Source organism: Podarcis raffonei, chromosome 2 (genome assembly GCF_027172205.1).
Source record: "Podarcis raffonei isolate rPodRaf1 chromosome 2, rPodRaf1.pri, whole genome shotgun sequence".
Lineage (NCBI taxonomy): Eukaryota > Metazoa > Chordata > Lepidosauria > Squamata > Lacertidae > Podarcis > Podarcis raffonei.
In genome coordinates, this window is record NC_070603.1 from 88,022,928 (window position 1) to 88,048,772 (window position 25,845).

General features: G+C 43.7%; 2 protein-coding genes across 2 annotated transcripts in view; one reads left to right on the top strand and one right to left on the bottom strand.

Moving 5' to 3' along the window:
* LOC128408388 (netrin-4-like) overlaps positions 1-11,142 on the top strand; it is a 51,106-nt gene extending 39,964 nt beyond the window's left edge. The window contains exons 6-10 of the mRNA XM_053378033.1: positions 2,844-3,057; positions 3,372-3,508; positions 4,544-4,612; positions 5,981-6,151; positions 9,492-11,142. Of these exons, the coding sequence (XP_053234008.1) occupies positions 2,844-3,057; positions 3,372-3,508; positions 4,544-4,612; positions 5,981-6,151; positions 9,492-9,628 (728 nt within the window). The 3' untranslated portion in view covers positions 9,629-11,142. The remainder of the gene's footprint in view (positions 1-2,843; positions 3,058-3,371; positions 3,509-4,543; positions 4,613-5,980; positions 6,152-9,491) is intronic.
* Positions 11,143-15,257: 4,115 nt separating this feature from the next.
* On the bottom strand, positions 15,258-25,604 carry CHCHD4 (coiled-coil-helix-coiled-coil-helix domain containing 4). The gene is made up of 3 exons (XM_053378039.1): positions 25,473-25,604; positions 21,031-21,129; positions 15,258-16,447 (listed from the first exon to the last, which is right to left on the bottom strand). Exons 1-3 carry the CDS (start codon positions 25,492-25,494, stop codon positions 16,149-16,151), a joined length of 420 nt encoding a protein of 139 aa, XP_053234014.1. The 5' UTR covers positions 25,495-25,604; the 3' UTR covers positions 15,258-16,148.
* Between the last annotated feature and the right edge of the window lie 241 nt (positions 25,605-25,845).

The window sequence follows — 25,845 nt, forward strand, 5'->3', positions numbered from 1 at the left end:
TTTGGCTGAGAAATGCCATGTTAAATATCCACCGGCTTACAAAATAAAAATAATTTTAAAAATGCTGCGGATACCAAAGAGGAAAATAACAAATTTGTCACAGCAGATTGCACAGATGTTTGTGGGATGAGCAATGGAGTTCTCAGCCCCATTGTGAGAAAGGAAGAAATGCTTTGGGGAAGGGAGAGAGGGAACGGAAACTGCCATTGTCTCTCCCGTGGGCACTGGGTTGGAGAAGGAAAGGCCGAGGGGGAAAGCTGAATGAAATACCCCATTAATCCCTTCGTGAAAAGCTTGCTTTAAGAGTGTTCTTCCATCCAGAGCAAAGTCCCTCGGTTAAGCTGAAAAAGGCCCTCAGGCTCCTGAGAAGAAAAGCGAAGAGGACTTTCTGCTCAGAAGGAATCTCTCAGCATTAGTCACAATAATCGAACACATTCTCTCTTAATCACCAGTAAGAGGAAAAATGTGTTGTATAACAGTCTGAATGCTCTGGTGCTAGCCAAATCCTCCTCCACAGAGTTCTCATTGGTAGGGATGCACAGACATTCCTGCAAAATGAATTGAAAGGAAATAAACCAGCCCAAACAGCAAACACATAAACATGCCTTCCCCTTCCTGTCACCTCTGTTCATCCCTGAACTTTCTTCAACTCTTTTGGTATTTTGCTGGGTGGAAGGACAGACATGCACATTAGGGCAGATGGGGCATTGCCGGCTCACCTTACTTGCAGCCAGTCAGCAAGTGGCTGGGCACACAGCTTTGGTTTCTGTAAGGTCTACAACTGACGACACAGGAATGCATGATCAGATTTCCTGACTTTTTTGTTTTAGCAGTGAAACAGGGCTCCAATTTTTATTAGAGCAGGCATAGGCAAACTTGGCCCTCCAGATGTTTTGGGACTATAATTCACACCATCCCTGACCACTGGTCCTGTTAGCTAGGGATCATGGGAGTTGTAGTCCCAAAATATCTGGAGCACCGAGTTTGCCTATGCCTGTATTAGAGCAACACTAGTGAGGGACAGGGGGCTTAATTTAGAGCCGGCCCTACTGTTAGACAAAGTGAAGCAGCCACTGAAGAGTGGTAAATGCGGAGGGGTGTCGTTCCTGGCCGGCCTGCTGCCCTCTGGTGTGGTGGAGGACTCTGCCCCACTGTCAATGTCGAAGTAAGAACCAGCTGCAAGTTAGGCTGGCTTTTGTACATGGAAAGGGAGTGACCACATCTTGCCTTTTATCTCAGTCAGCAAAATGTCTTGGGCTGGCCCTGGCTTAACCCTCTCCCACATTCCATTTCCCATTCTAAATCATGCCCACCAAGCTGCTACTAGACCTCATGGCGGGAGGGGCTAAACATAGGACTGATTCAGGAGCATGTGTTATTTCCTGTGGAAGGCGGACACTTCATTGGGGGAAACAGCATGGAGAAATGGAGCAAAAGGTCCTCTCCCCTTGAAAACCACACGGGGGGCAGGGAGAGAAATATCTGGAGATCCAATCACAGATCTCCCATTCCATGTGAATTATGGCCTTCAAGTTGCAATTCTGCTAACCAGGGATTTGCTTAATTTCCACTAACACCTTCAATAGGATTGAAGCCACTTAAGTGCATTCAGGGTACCAGCCAAGGCATGTCACTTTCTGGTTCACTGTGTTTTTTTTATATTCTGTTGGAAGCCACCCAAAGTGGCTGGGGCAGCCTAGTCACATGGGCGGGATATAAGTAGTAAATCATCATCATCTGAAAATGCATCATTTGAAAATTGATTGTGTAGGAGCAAGAAATACAGAAAGAAGAAGGACACCCACACCCAATCTGACTGGCTTGACACAAATAATCCTGAAGTGCCATTCCACATATGGCTAAGTGTACTAGGTAGATGAAAGCCATTTTCTTTTGTTGTAGCATAGGTAGGAAAACTGGAGCAAACAGCATTAAACTTGTCAGAAGTGTGTTCATTCCTCTACCCTTGGAGTCCATGTGTCAAACATTTCATTAATGCCAAAGTCCAAATTTGGGCGAACCATTCCATCAACAAGTCTCCAGTGTTTGGCGATAATTAATTTAGCCACCACAATTAGGTATATACAGGCAGTGACTGTTGTACATGTGTCCGATTGATGCTTGAGCATGTGCACGCTCATTTCCACGGACCCAGAAGTGGCTGAAAAAGGGGGTGTAATGGGGAAGGGGCATAATGGGGCTAGCTTATGCATGGTCCACCGATGCAGGCGGTGGCCAGGATTGCAACCTGGAGCTAGGTTTTTACTTAACACTGTTACAGATCGAGAATCAAAAAGAAAAAGAAGAGCAAGGTCAGATGAAAGTTTCCGATTAGTTATGCATTCCGTTTCTTGGAACACTTACTGCCAAAACAAAGTAGCTTTGGGATAGGACTACCACATATGCAAGAAGAAACCAGGGGCCCTTGCACCCTCTCCAGACTCTAACATCCTACAAAGTTGTGATGGATATAAATACCAGTCCTGAGGAAGCTTAATCGTATTTTCTTTTACCTTGGCTGAAACTGACTTGAGGGGGTCCAGATTGCTTGCCAGCCTTAAATATGGGTCCACCAACATCAACCCTCACAATTTGTTTTTTCATTCCATCATTAAAAGCTGGTAGGGTTTGAGAAAGAACTCTGCAAAGCTTAAGAATAAGGCCTGGGTCTAATGTCTCTTGGTTATAAATCGGTGATTCAAAAGAAATTAAAGGGCAAGCAGTCTATTCCGAGAATGTTGTGTTTATGCATCTGACATACAGTAAAGCCCTTGAGGAGATTCTGTGCCTGCAGGTGACTGTCGGCTAATCCTCTCCATTCCACACTGCACTTTCTCATTCAGCTTGCTCCTGCCACCTCATGGGCTCAGTGAACACGACGTTCAACCAGAGCTGGAGATGCCACCCAAAGACAGGATTCTGCTTCTGCAAACCAGGCGTTGCAGGCCCCAAATGCGACCGGTGCCTCTTGGGCTATTGGGGATTTGGAGAGAATGGCTGCCAGCCTTGTGACTGTGCCAGAGACTGTGACAAGCACACTGGAGAATGCCTCAGCAAGTAAGCAAACTCCTTATCACAAACTGATAATGTGCAGAATCCCTAGGCTGGTTCAGTCCTAGCTCTGGATTAGGATATTGTTGCCTATTTGAAGGATACAGAAAATATCAATGCATCTTTCTGCACAGAAATCACTAACGATCGGTTCTTAGAAATGTTCCTTGCTTCACTTTGCTTATCAAAACTCTGGAGCTAGCATTACCTCTCTGTCACTGAGTAGTAAGTGAATGAAGCAGAGGCTACCTTATGACTAAATATCACATCCCATGATCTAAGTGCCATTTCCATTTGTTCTGTTGTCCTCTTCTTCCCAGTTACGACAACCAGGCTTTTTTCAATATTCCCATTGGTGGAAGAATCCCTGACCTTATTCAAACACCAGCCAATGAGACTGAAGATGAGTGGCAGTGGAATGACCACGAACAAGGGTTTTCTGCACTAAGACATCCAGGTATGGATTTATATCATTGCACGACAGACGCCAGTTATTATTTTTACATTTTAGTGGAGCGTTTTAGATTTACAGAGTATTTGTCATAAGTAATTGTCTGTAGTGACTGAAGGGTACTTGAGTCTGATCTCTGACTTGCTTTTTATTTAGCATATATATTAATTGTGTAGGGACGCGGGTGGCGCTATGGGTAAAACCTCAGCGCCTAGGACTTGCCGATCGTCAGGTCAGCGGTTCAAATCCCTGTGGCGGGGTGAGCTCCCGTCGTTCGGTCCCAGCGCCTGCCAACCTAGCATTTCGAAAGCACCCCCGGGTGCAAGTAGATAAATAGGGACCGCTTGCCAGCGGGAAGGTAAACGGTGTTCCGTGTGCTGCGCTGGCTCGCCAGATGCAGCTTGTCACGCTGGCCACGTGACCCGGAAGTGTCTGCGGACAGCGCTGGCTCCCGGCCTATAGAGTGAGATGAGCGCACAACCCTAGAGTCTGTCAAGACTGGCCCGTACGGGCAGGGGTACCTTTACCTTTACCTATTAATTGTGTGATAATTTCCATGCAGAGTGTTTTGCTTCCTACTTAGAAAGCTTGGCTAGATAGGGTGGTGTTTCACTTTTGCCATTTAAGCATCATATTTGCAAATAAGTGATTTCTCTTTAAAATGTATTTTAATAAGACATACTCACCTTCTTTTCTGGATCCATTTCAATCGGGGTTTAGGCCTGGTTTTGGCACAGAAACTGCTTTGGTGGCCCTATGTGATGGGCCTCTGTCATGGCCTTTTAAACTGTGTGTGTAGTATGTATTTTTGTCCTTTTATATTCTAAACGGCCCTGTGATCCTTACTTAAAGGGTGGTATAGAAATTTAATAAATAGATAATAAAATAATAAACAATAGCAGCAAAACATTCCGATATTTGAAAGCATATGTGCATGTGTACATGAAAATAACTTGATTTCTCTCTTTGCCAAACTCACCCAACCCCACTTTCTTAATGTGACCCTCCTCCTTCAACACTGGCCTGCGATTCCCTGGCTAGAAAAGTGTGTCTGCAAAGAAAGGATACTAGGAAGCGTCACCAATTTCTGCCAGATGAAATATGCTTACGGTAAGTGAGTAAAATACCTTCTCCCATTTAAATAGTGGGAACCAAATGAAGCCCCAGAACCTCTTTCCTGCTGCTCTTCATCTTTCAAAACTCCAGAGTCTGTAGCAGAAAAGCCTAACGTCTGCACAAAGGAAACTCGGATATTTAATGCCCCCATAAAAATAACAATTATAGATGATGTGCATCTTACACGTATTTTACTTACACAATTGCATAAATAAATGGAGAGCGGGAGAGTGCCAACTTAAATAAAATATTGGAGGAGGCCAGGTAGGCCCTGCTCTGCATAATCAATCACAAGACGCACGCGCACCCACACACCATTTGAATGGCACTGCCCATCATTTTTCAGGGGGCAGCCCCCTCAAATATTTTTTTGGGGGGCAAAGGGACCTCAGCCCCTAGGAATTGGCTCTTATGGAAAGCCGAGTAAACTCACTTTCTATTTATTTTCCTCCCACCTAGCCAAAGCTGCGTTCAGAGGCTTACCTGGCTTTGTGAAGGTGGTACTGAGGTTCTGGGATACTGCCAGACCCTCTGTGCCTACTTCCCAGAGCTGGAAAGGAGGTGGGAGGGTTCTAGGACCCTGCCACAGCCCTTCTGCCTCCTTCCAAAAGGGGCAAGCAGCCCTCTGCCTTGCTGGGTAGGGGTGGTTCTGTTCCTGGCTTCACACATCATTGTGTTCATGCTTGGACCACTGGAATGAAACCCTCGCATAAGATGTGCGTTGCCTGTATGAGATTGAATTTCTATAACTTTATCTAGATATTATGTTATGGGTTGGCATTTGTGTTTTATGTTGTAAACTGCCCTGTGATCATTTGATACAGGGTGGTAAAGGTAAGGGTAAAGGGACCCCTGACGATTAGGTCCAGTCGTGGCCGACTCTGGGGTTGCAGTGCTCATCTCGCTTTAGTGGCCGAGGGAGCCGGCGTACAGCTTCCGGGTCATGTGGCCAGCATGACTAAGCCGCTTCTGGCATACCGGAGCAGTGCACGGAAATGCAGTTTACCTTCCCGCTGGAGCAGTACCTATTTATCTACTTGCACTTTGAGGTGCTTTTGAACTGCTAGGTTGGCAGGAGCAGGGACCGAGCAACTGGAGCTCACCCCATCGCGGGGATTCGAACCGCCAACCTAGGCAAGCCCTAGGCTCTGTGGTTTAACCCACAGCGCCACCCGCTATAATGTGGTTTCTCCCTAAGGTAAACTATCCAAATTCTATGACAGATCTCCAAAGGCACTCTGCTAATGCATTCGTGTATTAACTAAGATGTGCTATAGCCACGCCTTCAGGTTCTGCCAACCGACACAGCAAAATAAATTGCCCAGTGTGTAAAATTGTGTTTCCTTTTGTGCTCTTTGGCAGTAATAAAAGCAAAGATCCTCTCTGCTCATGACAAAGGAACCCATGCAGAAGTCATTGTGAAGGTCAAGAAGGTTCTGAAATCGGGAAGAGTGAAAATCACGAGGAGTAACAGAAGCATCTATCCTGAGTCTTGGACCAACAGAGGGTGCACATGCCCGATTCTTAATCCTGGTAAATATTCTGTATTTATCCCTGGCATGTCCATGTAGGGCAGGAATTATCTCCAGCCTGAAACCCTGGAGAGCTGCTGCTAGTCAGTGTTGGCAGTTATGAGTTAGATGGAGCAATGGTCTGAGGCATTATAAGGCAGCAATCACAGTTCCTCGATGTTCTTTCTTTTCCCCAGAAAATGGGCATGGTAGTGCCAACCCACCCTCAGTGCTCCATGCCCCAAAACACTTTACTGATCTTGTGTGGGTTGCCCTGTCACCACAGAGTTCCCACCTGTTCCAGGTTAGGTCAGTGTGAGATAATGGTAAAAAGAAGGGACCATATCCAGACAATGTATTATTTGCTTCAGGTGGTTGGTTCTGTGACATAACCATCATTGAAGACCTGCAATTTGCATTGAAGGGAAAGCTCCCATTGGAATAAGTGGGAGCTTTTTCCCTCTATGCAAATAGCTGGTGTGGGGACTGCAGTGGGGGCAAAGAGTTAAAGCTCTCCTATGCCACATGCCAGGGTTCTGCTCCATATCAGGCGTGGTTCTACGCCTGTAATTTACTTTTCAGAAGCCAGTCACAGAATTACTAAATACATGATGGGTGCCTCGTTTGTTTTGGCCCTTAGTGCCAGAGTCTCTTGCATTATTCCTTCCAGTTTCACCACTGTGCTTTGTAATTTGATGCCACATAGGTCCTATTGTCCTTTAAACGAGAGCCTGGGAACATGCTTTGGATTGTTTCTTCCATTTAAAGTCCAAGTAATTAGAGAAGGAAGTAGTTTACTTCTGGGCTTCATCAGATTAGGATGAGCAAATACGTACTTCTGAAGGTCGCAGCAGTCTTGCCCCCATCCCTTGATAAATTATATTGTGCTTTTTTATTGTGACTAAATTAAACACACATCCACACTGACTGAAAGGAAGTGTTTTGTCTAAAATGTAGGGTTTATAACCTAATCACTCACCATGATTAACACGAGAAGACTTTCCCAGCAAACGCCTAGAATACCACCACTGTTTCGATTTCCCATTTTCTTTCTGCCCCATAAACTGAGGCTGGAGACGAACAATAGCTTTCTTAAAAGAACTGACAACAATTTGAAAGAGGTCTTGCTGCTTAGGGTGTATAAACGTACCCTGTTTTCATTTATGGCAAGGAGGAAGTTTCAGGGTTTTGTACCATTTAAAAACCTGTGGACCAGTTAGATCTGAGTTGACGTGGGACAAAAGTAATGAAGGGAAGCCTCTTTAAAATGGTTGGTATCCAGCCTAACAGTAGAGTGGTCAACTTCCATATCCTACCAATTTATTTATTTTATTTATTAAATTTATACACCACCATTCATCTAAGGACCACAGCATGGTTTACAAAGGCTCTTCCTTTATACACCTATGGAGTAGACAGTGATCATATTCCTCTCCCTCCCATTAAAATCTTCACTTAGGAGAAATCCAAACTGAAATGATGATACAGAAATGTAGAGAATAAACTCAAGGTTGGAAAAACAAGAAAGTGAGAGAAACTGAAATTGACCTATTTCTCCACCCTATTTCCAGACAACCAGTTTATTGAGCTTTCATCCTGATCTGTTTGCACAAATTCTGCAGTTCAGATGTCACCTGCTATTCAATGCCCGCCCTGTGGAACGCCCTCCCAGCAGATGTCAAGGAAATAAGCAGCTATCCTATTTTTAAAAGACATCTGAAGGCAACCCTGTTTAGGGAAGTTTTTAATATTTAATGCTGTATTGTTTTTAACACTCGATTGGGAGCCACCCAGAGTGGCTGGGGAAACTCAGCCAGATGGGTGGGGTATAAATTTATTATTATTAATTATTATTATTATTATTATTATTATTATTGACATGTGGGCTAATTTAATGCACATGCATACAAGCAGCGGAACAGAAAATAATTTGCAAGTCCAGTTTTTACTATATTTGCATTCCCTTTCTTCCTGAATGTCCACAGAGTGTCCCTTCCTGTCCCTTTTTGTTTTGTTTTGAGCAAGGGGAAGGGCGTCTTTGGGAAAAGACAAGGAAATAATCCACACTCGCCCCTGCTAGTCCCGTCTGGCACTGCATTCATCAGGCGTTTCTGCTGTGCGCAGCAGTCTGGCTCCCTGCCCAACCATCTCTGTGCCATTGTACGGCATGTTCTTCCCTAGCTGGTGACAGGAAGTCCATATCTAATCTCATGGCATTAGAGTATAATCATAAAAACTTCATTTATGGTGTGGTGCAGTGCAATTGCAGTGTGGGTTTATTTTTAAGTAAAAATAATAACAACAACTGCCTTTGTCACCAACAGAGATATAGCACCTTGAAAAAGAAACTGCCACCTTTCCCCTGCTCCCTAAATGTAAAGTCTGATTGGGAAAGCCATCAGTTGGCATCGTTTTAACTGGGCAATATATTACTAGAGAAGGCAGTCCTTTGGTCCATTTAGCTCAATATTGTTGACACGGCTTGGCAGTGGCTCTCCAGGGTTTCTGGCAGGGGACATTAAATGTAAGAAACACAAACAGTACAATTGCATTTTAGCTTGAAATTTAGGTAATTTCAATGACCACTCACGAAGCTGTGTTAATGATGCATGAGCACCCTTACATTGGTAAGTGAATTAAGGCCTGTAGTGGGATTATGCCCCATTAATCTCAAGTCAACCTACCGTGTAAATGCAGTGTGAAAATATCACGTAAGTTTTCCTCATATTATTTTTGAAACCTGTAAAGACTTGGGAGCCATGGCATCGTTTTCCTTAATATAATTAAGACTCTTTCTTATAACTAGTTACATCATGAAATGTTTTGGCCATTATGTTTATTAAGTTTTGCAGATGGTGATGGGCTCCTCTTTGATGAGGGTAAATAAGACTGGTTCTCCAATTCATTTGAAGAGGTCTCTGCTGTTGTGGGTTATAGTGGAAGAAATGGGGGAGAATGGGTTATTACTACTTTTCAGGGCCAAATGAGAGTCACATACCCCATACTAAGTGATTCTGGCACTAGCCAGCCCAGCCACCATGTCCAGGCTGTGTTGGTGGGGCATCTGTTATTATTGTCAAAGATCCTCTACCTAGCTGACAATCAGGCAAATATATTGCTTGCAGTAGGGATGCACTGACTACCCTTTTGCCTTTATTGTGAAGTTACCGAGCAGCCTTCAAGGAGAAATTATCTCTGTGCTAGCATCATTTCTCAAAGCAGGAATATGATCCTGTGTGCTTAGTACTCTTCGCAGCAGAGGGAGGTCATTTTGGTTGGTTTTTTTTTATTAATGTGAAATCTGCTGGTGGATTTAGAGTTTACTCTTTTTCTAACACCTTGCTGTTCTTCTTCCAAACCAGGTGTAGACTATCTGATAGCAGGACAGGAAGACATACGGACTAACAAACTTCTCGTGAACATGAACAGCCTGGTGAAGCCCTGGAAAGCTCACTGGGGGAAACTAGTCGCAGACATGCTTCGAACTGGATGCAAATAATACCTTCTTTCAAAGCAAAAGCCACAGACTTTGCATATGTTAGTAATATTGCAGTGAAAGGCCTAAGTAGTTCTCTTGTTGTCTATCAGAACATTCCTAAGGGGAATTTAAAAACAGAATCTCTCTCTCCCCACCCCCGTCATATTTTGTGTTTTAGGGAGGCATCTTGTGCCTTGAGTTCTTTCTTCCAAGAATCAAAGGACAATGACAAAGGACAACGACAAACAATCCCAGCCCACACAGACTTGGGAACCTCAACCCTTAACTTTGTTTGCCTAGGAATCACAGCTTATAGCTTGCCCACATCGTTTATCCAGAGCTAAGCCCCACCCCCCAAACCAGTGTCAAGATAACAAAATGCATCGCACGTTGATGCTTTCAAGTCCCATCCTGATACTACTAACGCGTAAACTTACAGCTGCTTCACTAAAGCATTTGTTTCAGGGTGGGTGGGTTGCTTTTTTGAAGCAACCATAAAGGATGAGCAAACAACTTTGTCGAGCTTTGGAGCGACAACATGCTCAACGGTTGGCCTGTCACATGACTCCCGCTTTATTCGGCAATCTTTTCAGCTCACTAAGCAAGCTACAGTTAGAATAACATATGCAGCCTTTGGGGGTCCTTAAAGAGTGTGTACGTGCGCCCTCAGAATTTGCACTGGGATGGAAAGATTCTGTAGATTTATGTTGTCTGTGTCCGAACTTTGCCACCAGAGAAGCAAACAGGCAGAGCCTGTGAGATGGTAGAAGAGGCTAAACGCCTTCTCAGGACTTAGCCCCTTGGGGGATTCTGGGAAGTGTTTGCACTGCATACGGCGGGGCATGGCTGGGGTCTGATCCTGCAGGCAGGAGTCTCAATGGACTTCACCTTATTTCTTTCACAGAGCTTCTGGGGGAAGTGGTAGGTGGGGAGAGTTGGATTAGAGATTACAAGGACTGATGAGTGGAGAGTTGGATTAACATCATTTGCCTTCTCTAGGGCTGTTCTCTCAATACGTGCACCAAATCAACAATAGTCCTGGCTTTAACTTTGAGCCCACCTGCTCTCATCAAAGGTCTTCTCCCAGCTTGCCCTCCCCCCGGCATCCATTGCACCACGCAAATTTCAGGAGGATTGCTGCTAAGAAGGGCTTGTGCAGCACCGTTGATTCCTTTGTGAGAGAAGAATGCAGCCCACAGTTTCTGCATGCAAGTAGTGAAAGAAGTCCTGGAAGTTGATTTGGTTTGGCGTTGGTAAATTCACCAAACCACCGCCGAAGAGGTTGCAGGGCCACTAGTGAGACATACATTCAAGGAAACATCGGCTACCTCTGGGAACAGCCATGTGGTTATTCTGACCTGCTCTTTCCAAGATAATATTTGAGTCTCAAGTGCTGTCCTGCTAATAGTTCATGTAAAAACTGTTGGGGTTATAGCTGCCAGCAACCACTTGCCTGCGGCAATTACGTTCCATTTAAGAGCAGGGCTTCTCAAAGAGCTCTCTTCTCTAATATGAAACAAAGATGGTCAACTAGTGCTGCTGGTATTCTCTATTTTCTGTTGGTTGGTTCAAAGAAGATGGCACCATGAAAATGCTTAAGTGTTGGCCTTTAAGAAACACAACACCTTGCCCTATTGATCTTGCCTTGTTTTACTGATTTAGCTGTGATTCCTGCAGTGCAGAGGATTGGACTACAACTCTACAATTCTGATTTTATGATTCCTGAAGAGTTGAGGCACTTGTGAGCAGGCACACAACATTCATGTAACTGCATCTTGCATCACCTGCAAGGCTGGCAGGTAGCATTCAACGTCCTGGCTAGTCAAGGCAGACAGAAATCTGCACAAAGATACAAAGGCTACCTTTGCTTGCTACACTGAACCATGGTTTAGCATGTGTGTGAGTCACAGGCTCAAACCCTTTCCCCTCCTCTTCAGGCATAGCTGGCAGACTGAAAGCTTCTGCTTCTGACTAACCAGAGTTTACTGTGCCATCTGTTCCTGTGGCTCGTCATGACTATGTTAAGTTTAAACAAGCCCGCTGCAGTTAACTATGGTTTGAATTTGCCTTGTTTGAAACTAACAAGAGCTCATGGCAGTCCAAATGAAATGGCAAACCATGGGCTAAGCAAAAGCTTTCAAACTACTCCTGGCCCATGAGATGAGAGGGGACATGGGCTTATCTCGCTGCAGCCCTGTCCTGCTTGCTCATGTCACTCTAAACCATGTGTAAAGTGCAGCTTTCACCAGACCTGCCACCCCTCGAATCAGGTAGCCAGATACAGCTAACAGGACATGTTTGTCCATTGGAAGAAGCTCAAGATGCATACAAAAATATATATATACAACAATCCAGACTCGCTGCAGTTACTTTCTTCTGCAGCTTGAGAGCTCCTCACCACCACCACGGCTGACAATCCTACCGAAGGACACACTAGTTGTGCTTTCCCCTCTGTATCTACTTTTTAGTTTGCAAATCACTGCATGCACATTTATTCCTTTTAAAAAACAAGAAGTTTTTAACATCTTGCAAAACCGCTCAGGCTCATCAGTTCTCTATACAGCTAGCTTCTATTGCAATAGAACTTCTTGCAACTTCTTCTTCTTCTTCTTTGCTTGAGGTCAGTCTTGCAGAGAAATTGCTAAGTCCATACACAAAAAGTGAGTGTACCTCCATGAGCTTGAAATGGTGTTGTCTACAGAAGCCACACCTGGACCACGAAACTTGGGTCACACAGGGCAGTCTATTGAAAAGATATTACAAGGCAAGGAGACTTGCATTCCTTAGCATTTACAAAGATGTAATATTGACCAGACTGGCTTAACTGAAGGCTTCCATTTGAAGTCAGGCATCCATTAGGGGCACATTTTCATCAATTGCAATGGGAGAATAGAAGATGCGTTGCTCAGATATTACTTGTCCTAAAGATTGTGAAGTTTGTTTTGAATGCCACTCGGCTGCAAGAGAAATGGAAATCTAACTTCACTTAAACACGTGGAAAGGTTATCTGTAGGTTATGGGAAACACTGCCCAATGTGAAAAAATGCTCGTACTTAACCACAGGCCAAGGCCTTCTACATACAATTGTTCTTTTATTTAGACTCCGGTATGCATTTCAGGTAATCTATGAGTAGAAGCCATTACTTCTAGTTGCTCACAGTTTTCATTAAAAGTGCTAAAGTCAAACTGGATACAGTATTGTAAACTACATTTATATTATATTGTCTAAATGTAACACTGACTCCTTCATATTTTGTTATGACAAGAAGCATTCGGTGATGTAAAGAGGCTAGCTAAATATTGCTATAGCTCAACCATATAAAAAATGGATTAACGTAGAGCTGCTTTTGTACCTGCAGTTTTGTGGGTACCAAAAAAAAGGTGCATGGGCAAATAATACTTAGGCTCAAAATCCCTTGACTTACATGGAGCGGCAAAAATGAGTTTATTAACTGGACAGGAGAAATGATGGCAGAAGGATTGGGGGAAGAAAAAGTTATGTTCTTAGAGCAGCCTTTCTTACTCTTGGGTTCCCAGGTGTTTTTGAACTATAACTCCCATCATCCCTAGCTAGCAGGTCCGGTAGTCAGGGATGATGGGAGTTGTAGTCCAACAACATCTGGGGACCCATAGTTGAGAAAGGCTGTTCTGGAACTCAGATAACCAATGGGGGCCCCCTCCATGTGCTCTTGGACTGCAACTCCCATCCTTGGCCACTGGCTATGCCGCTTGGGGCTGATGGGAGCTGGAGTCCAACAACAGCTGGAGGGCGCCACCTTGGTGATCCCTGTTTTAAGAGGCAAGAACCAGAGAGGAATGAGGGTCTTAATGGAATGCCCTAAACTGGGCAATTTCACAACAGGCCCATGCACCACATTTTTGGACTTCTATTCGCTTTATAAAAGCAAACTTGCAATATGCATATTGTTTCACGTGCTTGTGAACTAGAATTATGCCGATTTCTGTTTTCGCAGCACAGAACGGGAAACAGAAAGTACATAGACCGGACATGTTTGCAACTGCTCTGTTGGTTACACATGCCCCACCCAAATAAATACTGGTATTTACTAAATGCTGAAAATGAAGTTCTGAAAGGTAAATACTGTACCTTAAAAATAAGCCATTACTGAAGAATCCTCTTCCTTCTCACTCCCTCCCTGCTCATGCTAGACAGGTTCTAAAATGGGGGCCAATATCTTCATATTTAAATCTGTGGCTGCCTTGAGGCCTTACAGGAGCAACAAGAGAGCCATTTTCTACGGTGGCCCTTAGGTCCTATAGCAGGCATATGCAAACTCAGCCCTCCAGATGTTTTGGAACTACAATTCCCATCATCCTTGACCACTGGTCCTGTTAGCTAGGGATCATGGGAGCTGTAGTCCCAAAACATCTGGAGGGCCAAGTTTGCCTATGCCTGTCCTACGGTGTTCAAAGGCTGGCAGGACTGTTGTGGGATGACCACACAAAGATGACCACACAGTCTCTTGCGAAAGGCACATTAATACCCAGATTCTGTAAACACTGTTATATATAATAAATCATTTTCAAAATGTGAAAGAAAGAAAAAAAGCATGAGAAAGGAGATGTGGAAATACAAAGGCTGGCAATTTGTTTGCCTTAATACCCAGCCAGCTGAGTTTCCTTTTCAGAAATGACAGATCCAGGTAAACCCCACTCTTAACAAGTGCCCCATATTTTATCTGATCACTCGAGGCTCCATCTCTTTGGGCCAACGGCTTAGGCGCCAAGCTTTTATCACTTCTGCACTTTTGGCACCTGTTCTGTTGCCTACTCTGTATGCAGACTGAGAGGCCTTTTCATGCTCTTTTTCTCTTTAAAAAAGAGTAGAATGCGCTTTCGAAATGCCTGCTATCCATCCCAGGAGTGAACTGCTGACAGAGAGCTGGTACTTCCACTCCACTTCGTTAAATGAAAAGCGAATGATAGAAATCAGGCGGCACTTAAGAAAAGAGGCAGCAACGAGAGCCACTTGCAACACATTTAACAGTCTGGTGTCTGCGCAGAGGATAATATGCTGCTAAAGTGACAATTGGTAACACTTGGAAGCTCATTAACACCACTGTAAACATACACCAACTTGGACGGCTTTGAAAGAGGCTTAGACAAATCCATGGAAGACAAGGTTATCGTCGGCTACTAGGCAGCTTAGCCATGTTCTACCTCCACTGGCAAGAGGCATTATGTCTCTGAATGCCAGTTGCTGGAAATCGTCAATGCAGAGAGTGCTGTTGCGCTCCTGTCCAGCTTTCAGGTCTCCCATAGGCATCTGGTTGGTCTCTGCAACGACAGGATGCTGGACTAGATGGACCCTTGGCCCGATCCAGAAGGTTTATCAAGTGTTTGCATATTATGTTCTTAATGTACCAGCAAGCACCAAGGTACAGCAATTGTGTTAAAATCTTTTGGAGATTTTAATTCGGCTTGATTTCAGCACACACTGTACTTGCTTGCTAAAGATATGCTTGGAGCGTAACCTCGCCTACTAGACACAAAAATCCATAAATCTAAGTAACACAGTGTAGTTCTGCTAGCGTGCATCTTCCAGGATACAGTAGCTTGGCTACAACAGCAACAGAAAAAGAATTGACTAATCAATCGCCAGCATTAATAAAAGACATGAAGGCTTCAATGCAAGTTAGAAAGGTTTTGCCTTTAATGTACACTCTAGTCACAATTATCTAGTCAGAGGCTGTTACACCAGGTAACATTGCAATTTCCTTGTCCAGGGCATCTATTTTAGCAACCTGTCTGGAGAAGTGACAGGCTTGAACAGAGAGGAATCCCACAAAGGCAGGGTTGATCAGGAACATTGAGAAACAGTAGTTAGCATTCTCCCCTATCAACTCAGTGAAATCAAGACCTGATCAACACTTTTGAAAAAAATAATAATCATTCCCCCTCCCTTTACACACACAATAATTTTCCATTACCAGAAATCAGTAGCGTATGCAAATTTCACATGCTATTAAAGCATATAAACTGTGCAAATGAAAACTTCAATCATTCTCAACAGTTTCTGAATCAATTTTAAGAGTTTTATGCCACCCACCCCACCCCAAAAAAGCATTGGGAATATCTGAGACAATCACTGAAAATCAACCCTGACCGGACATCCTTGCTGACGGATTTCCTCCAGATTGTGTGTTGGCTCCACCTCTCTACTAGTCTTGTTCAAGTCAACCTGCAAACTTAACATGACTGGAGAAGGAAATAACTATTAAAGCAGCGGCAGTGCCTGAGAATGGGTTGTTCCCCTGCTATGCACTGACCTCTTTGCAGCATTATTGAGACCATGAGGCCAAGGTGTCTTACTTCCTTGCAGCAAGTAATTTCACAGGACACAGTGCACTGAAGAGAGGTGAAGGGTGTTCCTTGAAGGATCAGGAGAAGGGGCAGAGAGGGAGGGAGGGGAGGGGAGGGGAGGGGAGGGAAGGGAAGGGAAGGGAAGGGAAGATGCTTTGCATAAGTTATAGTGTGTCTTTGAAGTTGGAAAGGAGACCAAAGCCTCCGTGGAGCTTCATTAGCTGGATCCCTTCTCTTCCTCTTTGGTTACAGAAGCAGCAGCAGCTTCTAGAGTTTTGCCCTGCTTTTCTTCATCGTCTTCATCGTCATCATCTTCTTGGGGGTACAGCTCTGGGTACTTCTGCATGCACTCCTGCATTGCACGAAACTGGTCCACACAATCGGATCCCTTTATTTCTTCCTTGCTATAATGGAAACAGGAAAAGGCGGACTTGAATTGTTCCCCGCAAGGACCACTCGCCATTCCGCCAAGGCAAGGGCAATTCCAGTTGATATCTCCATTAGGCAATATCAAACCTAGGAAGGAAAAAAAGAAATCAGTAAGCTAATGGCAGATAATGGAGATGTGACTGAACTTGTGTGCTGTAGATTCCATATGATTTCACACTGAGCCCACACAGTCAGTTTCAATTCCCCTAAAACCAATACAATCAATTGTCTGCTTACAATCAACCCTATCGTTGACAAGATGCTGTTTCTACTACTGCTAGTGACACTAGAAGCAAACATAAAAGATGCCGATGATAATCACACACAAAAACCCTTCATTGCTTTCATGTTTTTGCTCCTAAATGAGTAGCCAAGTCTGGGACTGAAAACATGAAGCCGGTGAGGGGCAACTTTTGTGCGGAACAGCAGAATTGTGTTTTTGCTTTATGAATGAGAAAACACAAGATTCCAAATCTGCAAATCTGAGCAGCCTCCATAAGCAAGTGATCACACGGTGGTCACGAAATTCTCCAGATGCAACTCACCAAGCCCTGCTGCTATGCATCCAATAGGAGCACTAATGGGGCTGAACACTGATGCAAAATTATAGGATTTATTAGTCTGAACCCTTGGAACGAGAGTGATTTTTCTGCAGTCCTACTTCCACTTACCTAGGTCTTACATCTAAGTAGAGATGCATAAGAACTATGAAAGCAGATAATCCAAGTAACTTTGAAACCGTGTTAAAACATTTATTAATGTTAAAAACCACTCATAAAATTTAAAATCTTCCAATTCCACTCTACATGTTGGGCAGGATAACCGAGTCCAAAGGACAAGAGGGCAACCTAAAGCACATTCAAGCTATTGTAAACCATTCCCACATTAAGTAGTTCACTTGGTTGTGCAAATCTGCTTCCTGAGTAGTCATGGATACATAGTTCAGACATAATGCCAAATCCGCACTTGCAGTGTGGCTGCAAGGAGGAAACCAAAAACCTTTGCATCCATTTTCAATTAAACATGATTTATTATTCTTTCCAAACCCAGAACTGTGGTCAACCTTAACTATGGTTTGGGGAAACAGGCCAAAATACAATTTATTCTGGGTTCAGACATACTGAATAACCACAGTCCATTGAAAAAGAAGAAGTAAAAGCTTCTGATTTCCTTGTAGATCCACTGGAGGAGGGAAGAGAGGAAGCTCATGACCCTGAATTTGGGAATACTCTCTGACCACAGCTGAATGCACCCAGTATCTCTCTGTATTTTCAGAATACAAATGCCTTGCAAATAGTCACTGTTTGCTTTGTGGCACATGTGGCCCTCGAGATGCTTCCATACTCCCTAGCTCCCATATTCCTTAGCTCTCATAATCCTTAGCTCCTGGCTACGCTGACTAGAGCTGATGGGAGTTCAGAGTCTCACAAAATCTTAAGTGCTACAGGTCGATTCTTTTCCTTCTTTCAAGCTGTAGATATACCCCAAATGAAAACAGGCAGATGTCGGCAGGCTAATAATGAATTGTAGGCTTGTAACTTTTGCTACGGAATGAAGTTTGTGCAGGAAGGGTTTATTAGGTGGGGGTTTTCTAAACAGCACGCAGGAACCCAAGTTCTGCAAATTATACAAGCCACGCTGAATGCAGATGAGAGAAGATGACTGGAAGACCCCATGTTGGCATCAGGTCGCACAGAAGAACTGGAGCTTGCAACTGTTGTACTGTAGCCTCTTGGCTAGGAAGAAGATTCTGTGGAACACTTTCTATGTTCATGGAACAAGGAAAAAATCTGCCAAGAAAACAACCTTTCACAAATGCCAAGGAAAGTGTTCAATGACCCAGGGCCACTTTTCTTCTATGATGGCTGTGTCAATACCTCTTTTATGCCTCTTGAACTAGAACTCAAAACTGATGCATTATATGACCACTGGCTGAAGGTTCTTGATAAGACTTTCTGCCATCTATGATTAAGGACAAATTCCCTTCTTCCAGCACAGGGAGGACAGTCAAATACAAAACACCTAAAGTGTACATGAAGCATAGTTTCCTTTGCTTGGCACTCAGGCTGCAACATTCTCAAAAGAGAACTATAAGCATTAACAATTGTTTCTTGAAGAAACAGAAGAAGTTGGGAGCTGCTTGTAAAATTATTGAGATGAGCATAAGCTGCAACCCTAAATATATACTGTACTCAGAAGTAAGTCCTATTGAATTCAATTGAGTTTACTCCCAGGTAAGTGCTGTTCGGATAGCAGCCATAATCAGATTAGTCAGTAAAACCAGACAAATTCTGCTATAACCACCCCAATTACATTTTAGAAGCTATTGCAATGGAAAGCTGGAAAGCTATACAGTACTGTCAAATCCCAGCACAACAATACAAAGAACCAGCGATTATTCTCAGAAAATAATTCCCTAGGCTACTTTGGGTGTGATCTTTTATACTGGAACAACACCACAATATTTCTCACTAAATTAAAATGAAACCAAAATGCTAAAGTTTGTGTTGAAGCTGAAAAATTTTAAATGTCATTGAAATGTCAAATTAAAAATATAAACACTGTTGCACTAAGCCTTGTGGTACATTATGGTAATTTTTCATCTATATAACAACAACAAATACCTGGTAGAAACAAGAACAATCTACTAGGAGTTTATTCTGTGCAAATCCCACTGAAACAAATGGGAGACTGCACTAGCGACTTACGGGGGTGGTCCCCCCACTTAGCTGGCTCTTAACAAACTGAAGGGTCAATTTAACTCATTTGTTTTGCACTGCTATAAATCCACTTTGCTTCACATTTGGAAGTGGGTTTGCTTTTAAACAAGATCGCATTGATTTCCCCCTCAACAAAACTGCTTTTCACCAAGACAAAAAAGAAGGGCGGAGAGGAAAATCTTCATCATTCATCTTTTTGTATTCCTGGCCAGTAGGAAATTCAACTCTAAACCTTTAGAAGCTGCCGCAGGAGTCTCAGAATGGGAGGTGCCAACAGCCTGCAAAGCCATTTCCCCCCAGTCTGTAGACACTGTGCTGGTTCTTGGCCAGCAATACATCCTGCCTGAAATGATGAAGGCTGAATGAGAGGGTGAGAGACACTCAAATTCTGCTGCTGTACGTCTTTCTGCAATAAGATGCAGATGGTGGCTGAAGCCTAGGAATTTAGGAGCACGGAAAGGGACATCTATTTCTTTTTATCTGAAGATTACAAGGTTAACCTTAATCACAACAAGCTTTCAAATTACTTGTTGGAGGACACGCCCCCCCCCAAAGAAAGCCATGCAAGTTTTTTGGATTTTTTTAGTATTCTCTTATGAAATGCATTAGAGTAAGGTCTATGAACAGCTGCTTCTAATTCAATAACTGAAGTTATGTTTCATTAACCTTTTATTGCATTTCACTCACAATTCCCACAGGTCCTGTTTTCATGTACACACTTATCCTTGTTTTATATATTCCTGATGTACACTGCTTGTTTATGTTCAGTGCACTGCTTATTTAGCAGGCAACACTGAAGAACGTATCACTTTGGCAACAGTTTTTAGTACTCCCTCCTTTGGAATGAATAAGCTTATGTCCAGACTACTGTGGGGAAAAGGTAAAAAACACCCACTCCAGGCTGACCAAAACCTTTGTCTTAGACCAAGAGTACAGTACCACGAAGAGGAGTCAGACCGGGGGCTCTGCCATTACTGTGGCACAAATGCCAAGTGAAATAAGTTAAGAGAACTTTCCACATTGATTTAGCATTGCTTTTACTGATGTAGGCCAAATGTGCTAAATAAAGTCGAGGGTCCGTATGAGACCCATGGGCTTAGGCCCCTTGAGGCTCCCAAAGGTGTCTTAAATACAAGTAACAGAAACTTCTCTATGGTGGAAGTACTGCTGTTAGTACAGCAATGAGGCTATTCTACCAGTGGCTACTCCGCACCACACTTTTCTTGCTCTCACCCCGAACTCTCTCTAAATTAGCAGCTTATTATATATATAAAATTAGTATAGATGCCTGAAAATGCTGACCAGCCCCATGAAAAATAATCCCAGATATGTGTGGGTTTGCTGAAGTTATTCAGTAATGTAACTTTGACACTTTTACTTTATACACTGGTTTTAGCTGTTGGGGAGGGGGTGGGTTAAAGTATTTTTATTACTTGTTTTACATTGTTTGTTGATTTTGCTGAAGCCCCAAGATAGCTAAAATGGGGCATAAGCTTAGAAAATACATTATACGCATTTTTTAGTTTAGCACAGCTGTTTTTACTATGGAGAAGTGAGAAAAATGTCAGGCTTTTCACTGCCAGCCACACAGTGAACGCACATTTTAAAACAAATCCACACCACAAAAGTTTATATTGAGAGATAGGGTTCAGATAGGATCGTATACTGGTGACAGCCAACACAGTACATTGCAAGGATAGCTGTCTCTGTGTGTGACTGCTGCCCCCTAGAGATTCCTGACTACATTTTTTATAATAAAGAAAACCCAATTTTAAACACATGGAAACATGGAAGAGCACACATTAAATACCCTGGATTATTACAAGCTACTGAGCAAACCTCTCTGCTAACAGGAACCAGCAATTTGTGTTGAAAGACTTATTACAATGTTATTTCAATACCAGTATACAGCCCTATTGAACATTATGCTTTCCCCTCTCTACTACTGACCATGGTCTTCATAAGGATCATTGGGGTCATCTGCTACCAGTTCAGCATTGCTTGGTGTCTCGTGGTCCTCTTTGGTCACAAATATAATTTTGTCCTTTCCTGAAAATTAAAAAAAGAGACACAAAGAGCATTAGGCCCAGAAAGAACAGTCTGTCCAGAGCAGTTGTCCAACAGAAGCCTTTGAACAATTCCATATAAAGATGCATTCCTAGTAGAAGCTCATGATTCTCTTCCAATTGGCACTGGAGAGGCTTCAATCAAAGTTGTGTGCATGAGTCTGGCCATTACATTTGGTTAAAGCGAACTGGAGGATGTTCAGAAATTAAGGATAAACATTGGGCTGGATCCAGAGAGGCCTTTGGCTCTGCTGCTTCATCCCATTGTATTTCCCTAACTTTTGATGAAGACTCGCACATAAGATTTGAGAGAAGGCTTTGTTAATTCTAAAAGACCGATTACTGTCCACAAACACTTTTTAAAAAATGGTACGAAGGGGTCAGAGATCAATTAATCTCATTAGTCAACAAAGACGGGGCAAATAGTAATGAGCTTATGATGGCAGCAGGGTAATTTAACTTCCATTGTGAATCAATTTGCTTTGATTTTATAGTGTGGCGTTGGAGCAAGCCAAATATGGTCACATGAAATAGCTATCCTGGGATGACCCTGCAATGGAGATTTTCCCCGGACACATCCCCACTGTCAGCCCCCAGAACACTGAAATCATGCATCAGCACTTCCAATGAAAGGCTTCCCTAAAGTGCTGCCTAACCCAAAGTAACTCACACAGGCCAGAGGCAAGTGAAGCATTACATCATCTTGTAACAACATTCACCTCAGTCATTTCATAGAACTGATTAGCTTCATTCAGATCTATTTTTTTTTAAAGAAAGTCAATTCTTCAGAACGATTACTGCAAAGTTTCTCTCCTTGTCAATTACAGACTTAATGTGGATTTCAAAAATTTATCTAACTGATATTTTGCTTTTGTTCTTAATCCAAAATACTAATACAGTCGTACCTTAGAAGTCGAACGGAATCCACAGTAGTACCTTGGGTTACAATACGCTTCAGGTTACATACGCTTCAGGTTACAGACACCCCTAACCCAGAAATAGTAGCTTGGGTTGCTTCAGGATGAGAACAGAAATCATACTGTGGCAGCGCAGCAGCAGCAGGAGGCCCCATTAGCTAAAGTGGTGCTTTAGGTTGAGAACAGTTTCAGGTTAAGAACGAACCTCTGGAACAAATTAAGTACGTAACCAGAGGTACCACTGTATTCCGGAAGTCTGTTTGACTTACAAAACGTTCGAAAATCCAAACACGGCTTCTGATTGGCTGCAGCCAATTGGAAGTTGCAGAAGCCCTGTTGGACATTCGGCTTCCAAAAGAACGTTTGAAAACCGGAACACTCACTTCCAGGTTTCGATTGTTCGGGAGCCAAAACATTCAAGAACTAGGCTGTTCGAAAAGCAAGGTACGACTGTAGTGTGAACTCATTCTCCAAATGTGAGTTCTCATATAACCAAGGCACACTATCTATACATAATGGAAATGAAATACAGGCGTGGCCGTTTTAGATGTGTCCGATATGTGCATGAACACACACACATGCATCAGGCTGAATCTGGAAGTGAGCCAAGAACGTAACAAAAAGGAACAGGGTGAGGGCAGGCCTGGGTGTTTGCACGCTTTTTCAATGAGCGCTCCAATTATATGCGATTTCACACAAGCACACAATGACCCAGAACACAGCCCCCATGCAAATGGGGAGTTGCCTGAACTACCAATAAAGTTACAGTTCAAGTGCCATGACAGCATCTGACAACGATGTGGAACGGACTCCCTCAGGAAGCTGTGGACTTTCCTTCATTGGAGGTTTTTAAGCAGAGGTTGGATGGTCATCTGTCATGGATGCTTTAGCTGAGATTCCTGCCTTGCAGAGGGTTAGCGTAATAGATGACTCCTGGGGTCCTTTTCAAACCTACAATTCTATAATTCTATGTACAGTGGTACCTCGGAATGCAAACGGGATCCGTTCTGGAGCCCCGTTCGCATCCTGAACATAACCTAAGACGTGATAGCGCGTCTGCGCGTGTTGCATTTTGCCGCTTCCGTGCATGACGTCATTTTGACCATCCGCACATGCGCGAGTGGCGAAACCCAGAAGTAACATGCTCCGTTACTTCTGGGTCAGCGCGGAGCGCAACCCGAACGTGCTCAACCTGAAGTGTATTTATCCCGAGGTATGACTGTACTACTACGTGTCTCAAATACACAGCCAGTGTTCGAAACTCCCATTGTTCTAGGCACATTTTGCGACAGGGAATTTCATTAATGATAGCACTTTTTGAGCTCTGGGCAGAGTATTGCACCCAAGATTTGATTAAAACTGCAGAGCGGAAGGAAAGGAGGACCTTTTTCTGCCTCCCAGCTACTCTCTGAAAACTGGAGAGGAGACCCTCATAAGAATATTAGGGGGTGGGCAGGCAGGGGAAGGACTAGACCATGTGGAAAATGAACACAATATTTTAGCTGCAGTTCATTTTCAGCTTTGCATTCTTGTTACAAAAAAGAGCACCTAGACATTCCCTTGTTGTGCCCATAACGTAGGTTTAAGGTGCCATTTAGCTCCTAGCTTTCATACCTCAGTTTCCAACTTTCCTTCAGCCACCAACTCACAGCAGTAGTCTCACAGCATTAGACAAAGCAGACCCCCACAAACATAATTAGAAGTATTGATTTAAGACTTTAAGTGACTTTAGCTTAATCGTAAATCACAACTCACTGCTTTCGCTTAAAAATTAGTACCACTTTATTACTACCATAGTTACCTAACTATTTACCTAACTCCTTATTAGACTCAACTATTAAATTGCAGATGCTGCAGTTTACAGTTCTGAAAGTTATGTAATGATAAATATGACAACATATTTATCATTGCATAACTGGACAGCAACTGCTAGACAGTGTCATAACTTCATTCACTATTCTGTGGGGGAAGGAAGGGAAAACTGAGAAAGAGAGTGGGGGGAAAGACTGAGCAAGCCTCATTTTGTTAACTGTCAGTAAAAGGAACAGCATCCTACCATGAACATCAAAAACTATATACTACTACAGTACAGTGGTACCTTGGGTTAAGTACTTAATTTGTTCCAGAGGTCCGTACTTAACCTGAAGCTGTTCTTAACCTGAAGCACCACTTTAGCTAATGGGGCCTCCTGCTGCTGCCGCGCCTCTGGAGCACAATTTCTCATCCTGAAGCACAGTTCTTAATCTGAAGCACTATTTCTGGGTTAGCAGAGTCTGTAACCTGAAGCGTATGTAACCCGAGGTACCACTGTTTATAAAATAGCTGTGGCCTAACACCAAAGTTCCTTGCTCACAAATAAATATAAGCTTGTGTTCAAATGTTGTGTTTGTCTACTAATAATCTACATAATAATAATAATAATAATAATAATAATAATAATAATAATAAAGGTCACAGGTTCCCCATCCCTGCAGGACAGAGATGCTGCCAAGTCAGAGCAGACAGTGCTGGGCTTTGGTGAACTAACAATAAAGGCAGCAACGTTAAGTTCAAAACAACAGAGTTCAGTCCCTGGGATGTTTCGTGACCAGCAAACTTTGCAAATACCCAAAAGCCCTTGGAAAAGAAGGTGTCCTGATAATCCACGTTTCCAACACCTGACTCAGTTGCAGATACATTTAATAGGTATATCTGAAGGAGTGTCTCCACCGCCATCGTTCAGCCTGGACCCTGAGGTCTAGCTCTGAGGATCTTCTGGCAGTTCCCTCACTGCGAGAAGCCAAGTTGCAGAGAACCAGGCAGAGGGCCTTCTTGGTTCCACAGTCCCTGTGGAACGCCCTCCCATCAGGTGTCAAGGAAATAAAAGAACTATCTGACTTTTAGAAGACACCTGGAGGTAGCCCTGTTTAGGGAAGTATTTAAATGTCTGAAGTTTTACTATGTTTTTATATGTGCTGCAAGCCAAGCAGAGTGGTTCGGGAAACCCAGCCAGTTGGGCAGGGTATAAATAAAATATAATCATTATTATTCATTAAAATAATTTTTTATTATTATTATTATTATTATTATTATTATTATTATTATTATTATTATTACCACCACCACCAGACGAGATGAGCCCTCTTAAAAAACCTGCCCACCCGCACTCTCCGTGGCTAAAATGTGGAAGAGCAAGGTTCAAATCCCTCCTCAGCCACATGGCTTCCCATCCCGTGACCTTGGGGACGGTCACTCTCTCTCAGTCCAGCTCGCAGGGCTGTTTCGAGGGTAAAGAAAACCGAGAAGGGGAAGAAGAGGGCGGCCAAAGCTTGCTCCTTCCCAAGCGCCTCGGGAGAAGGAGCCGGGGATGAGACCCCCATAAGGAAACGCAATGCTTGCTCTCTCTCTCTCTCTCTCTCGCCCCCAGTACCTTCTTGCCTGCAGTAGGACATGGCTGGGGAGAGCTCGCGAGCAGCGCGTTGCTCCTTCCGCGGCGCCGGATGGCCCAATGAGCGACCCGTCGGCCCCGCCAGCACCGCCACCGTGAGCCGGCGGCACAGCGGACCGCGCGCTTTCCCCCTCGCGGCGACCTCTCACCCGCGCCGGAAGGACCCCGAGGATGAGGAGGAGACTAGGAGCCCGCCTGAGCGCTGAGTTCTTTCTGAGGCGCGCAAGGGGAGCCGGGCAGGGGCGGAGCCTTCCCTCCCGCGTTCTCTAGCGGGGCCTCAAAGGCATAACTAACGGGAGGAGAAGAGCTCGGCGTGGTCGGCTTATCCCTGAAGTACTACATGTCCCGGCGTGCT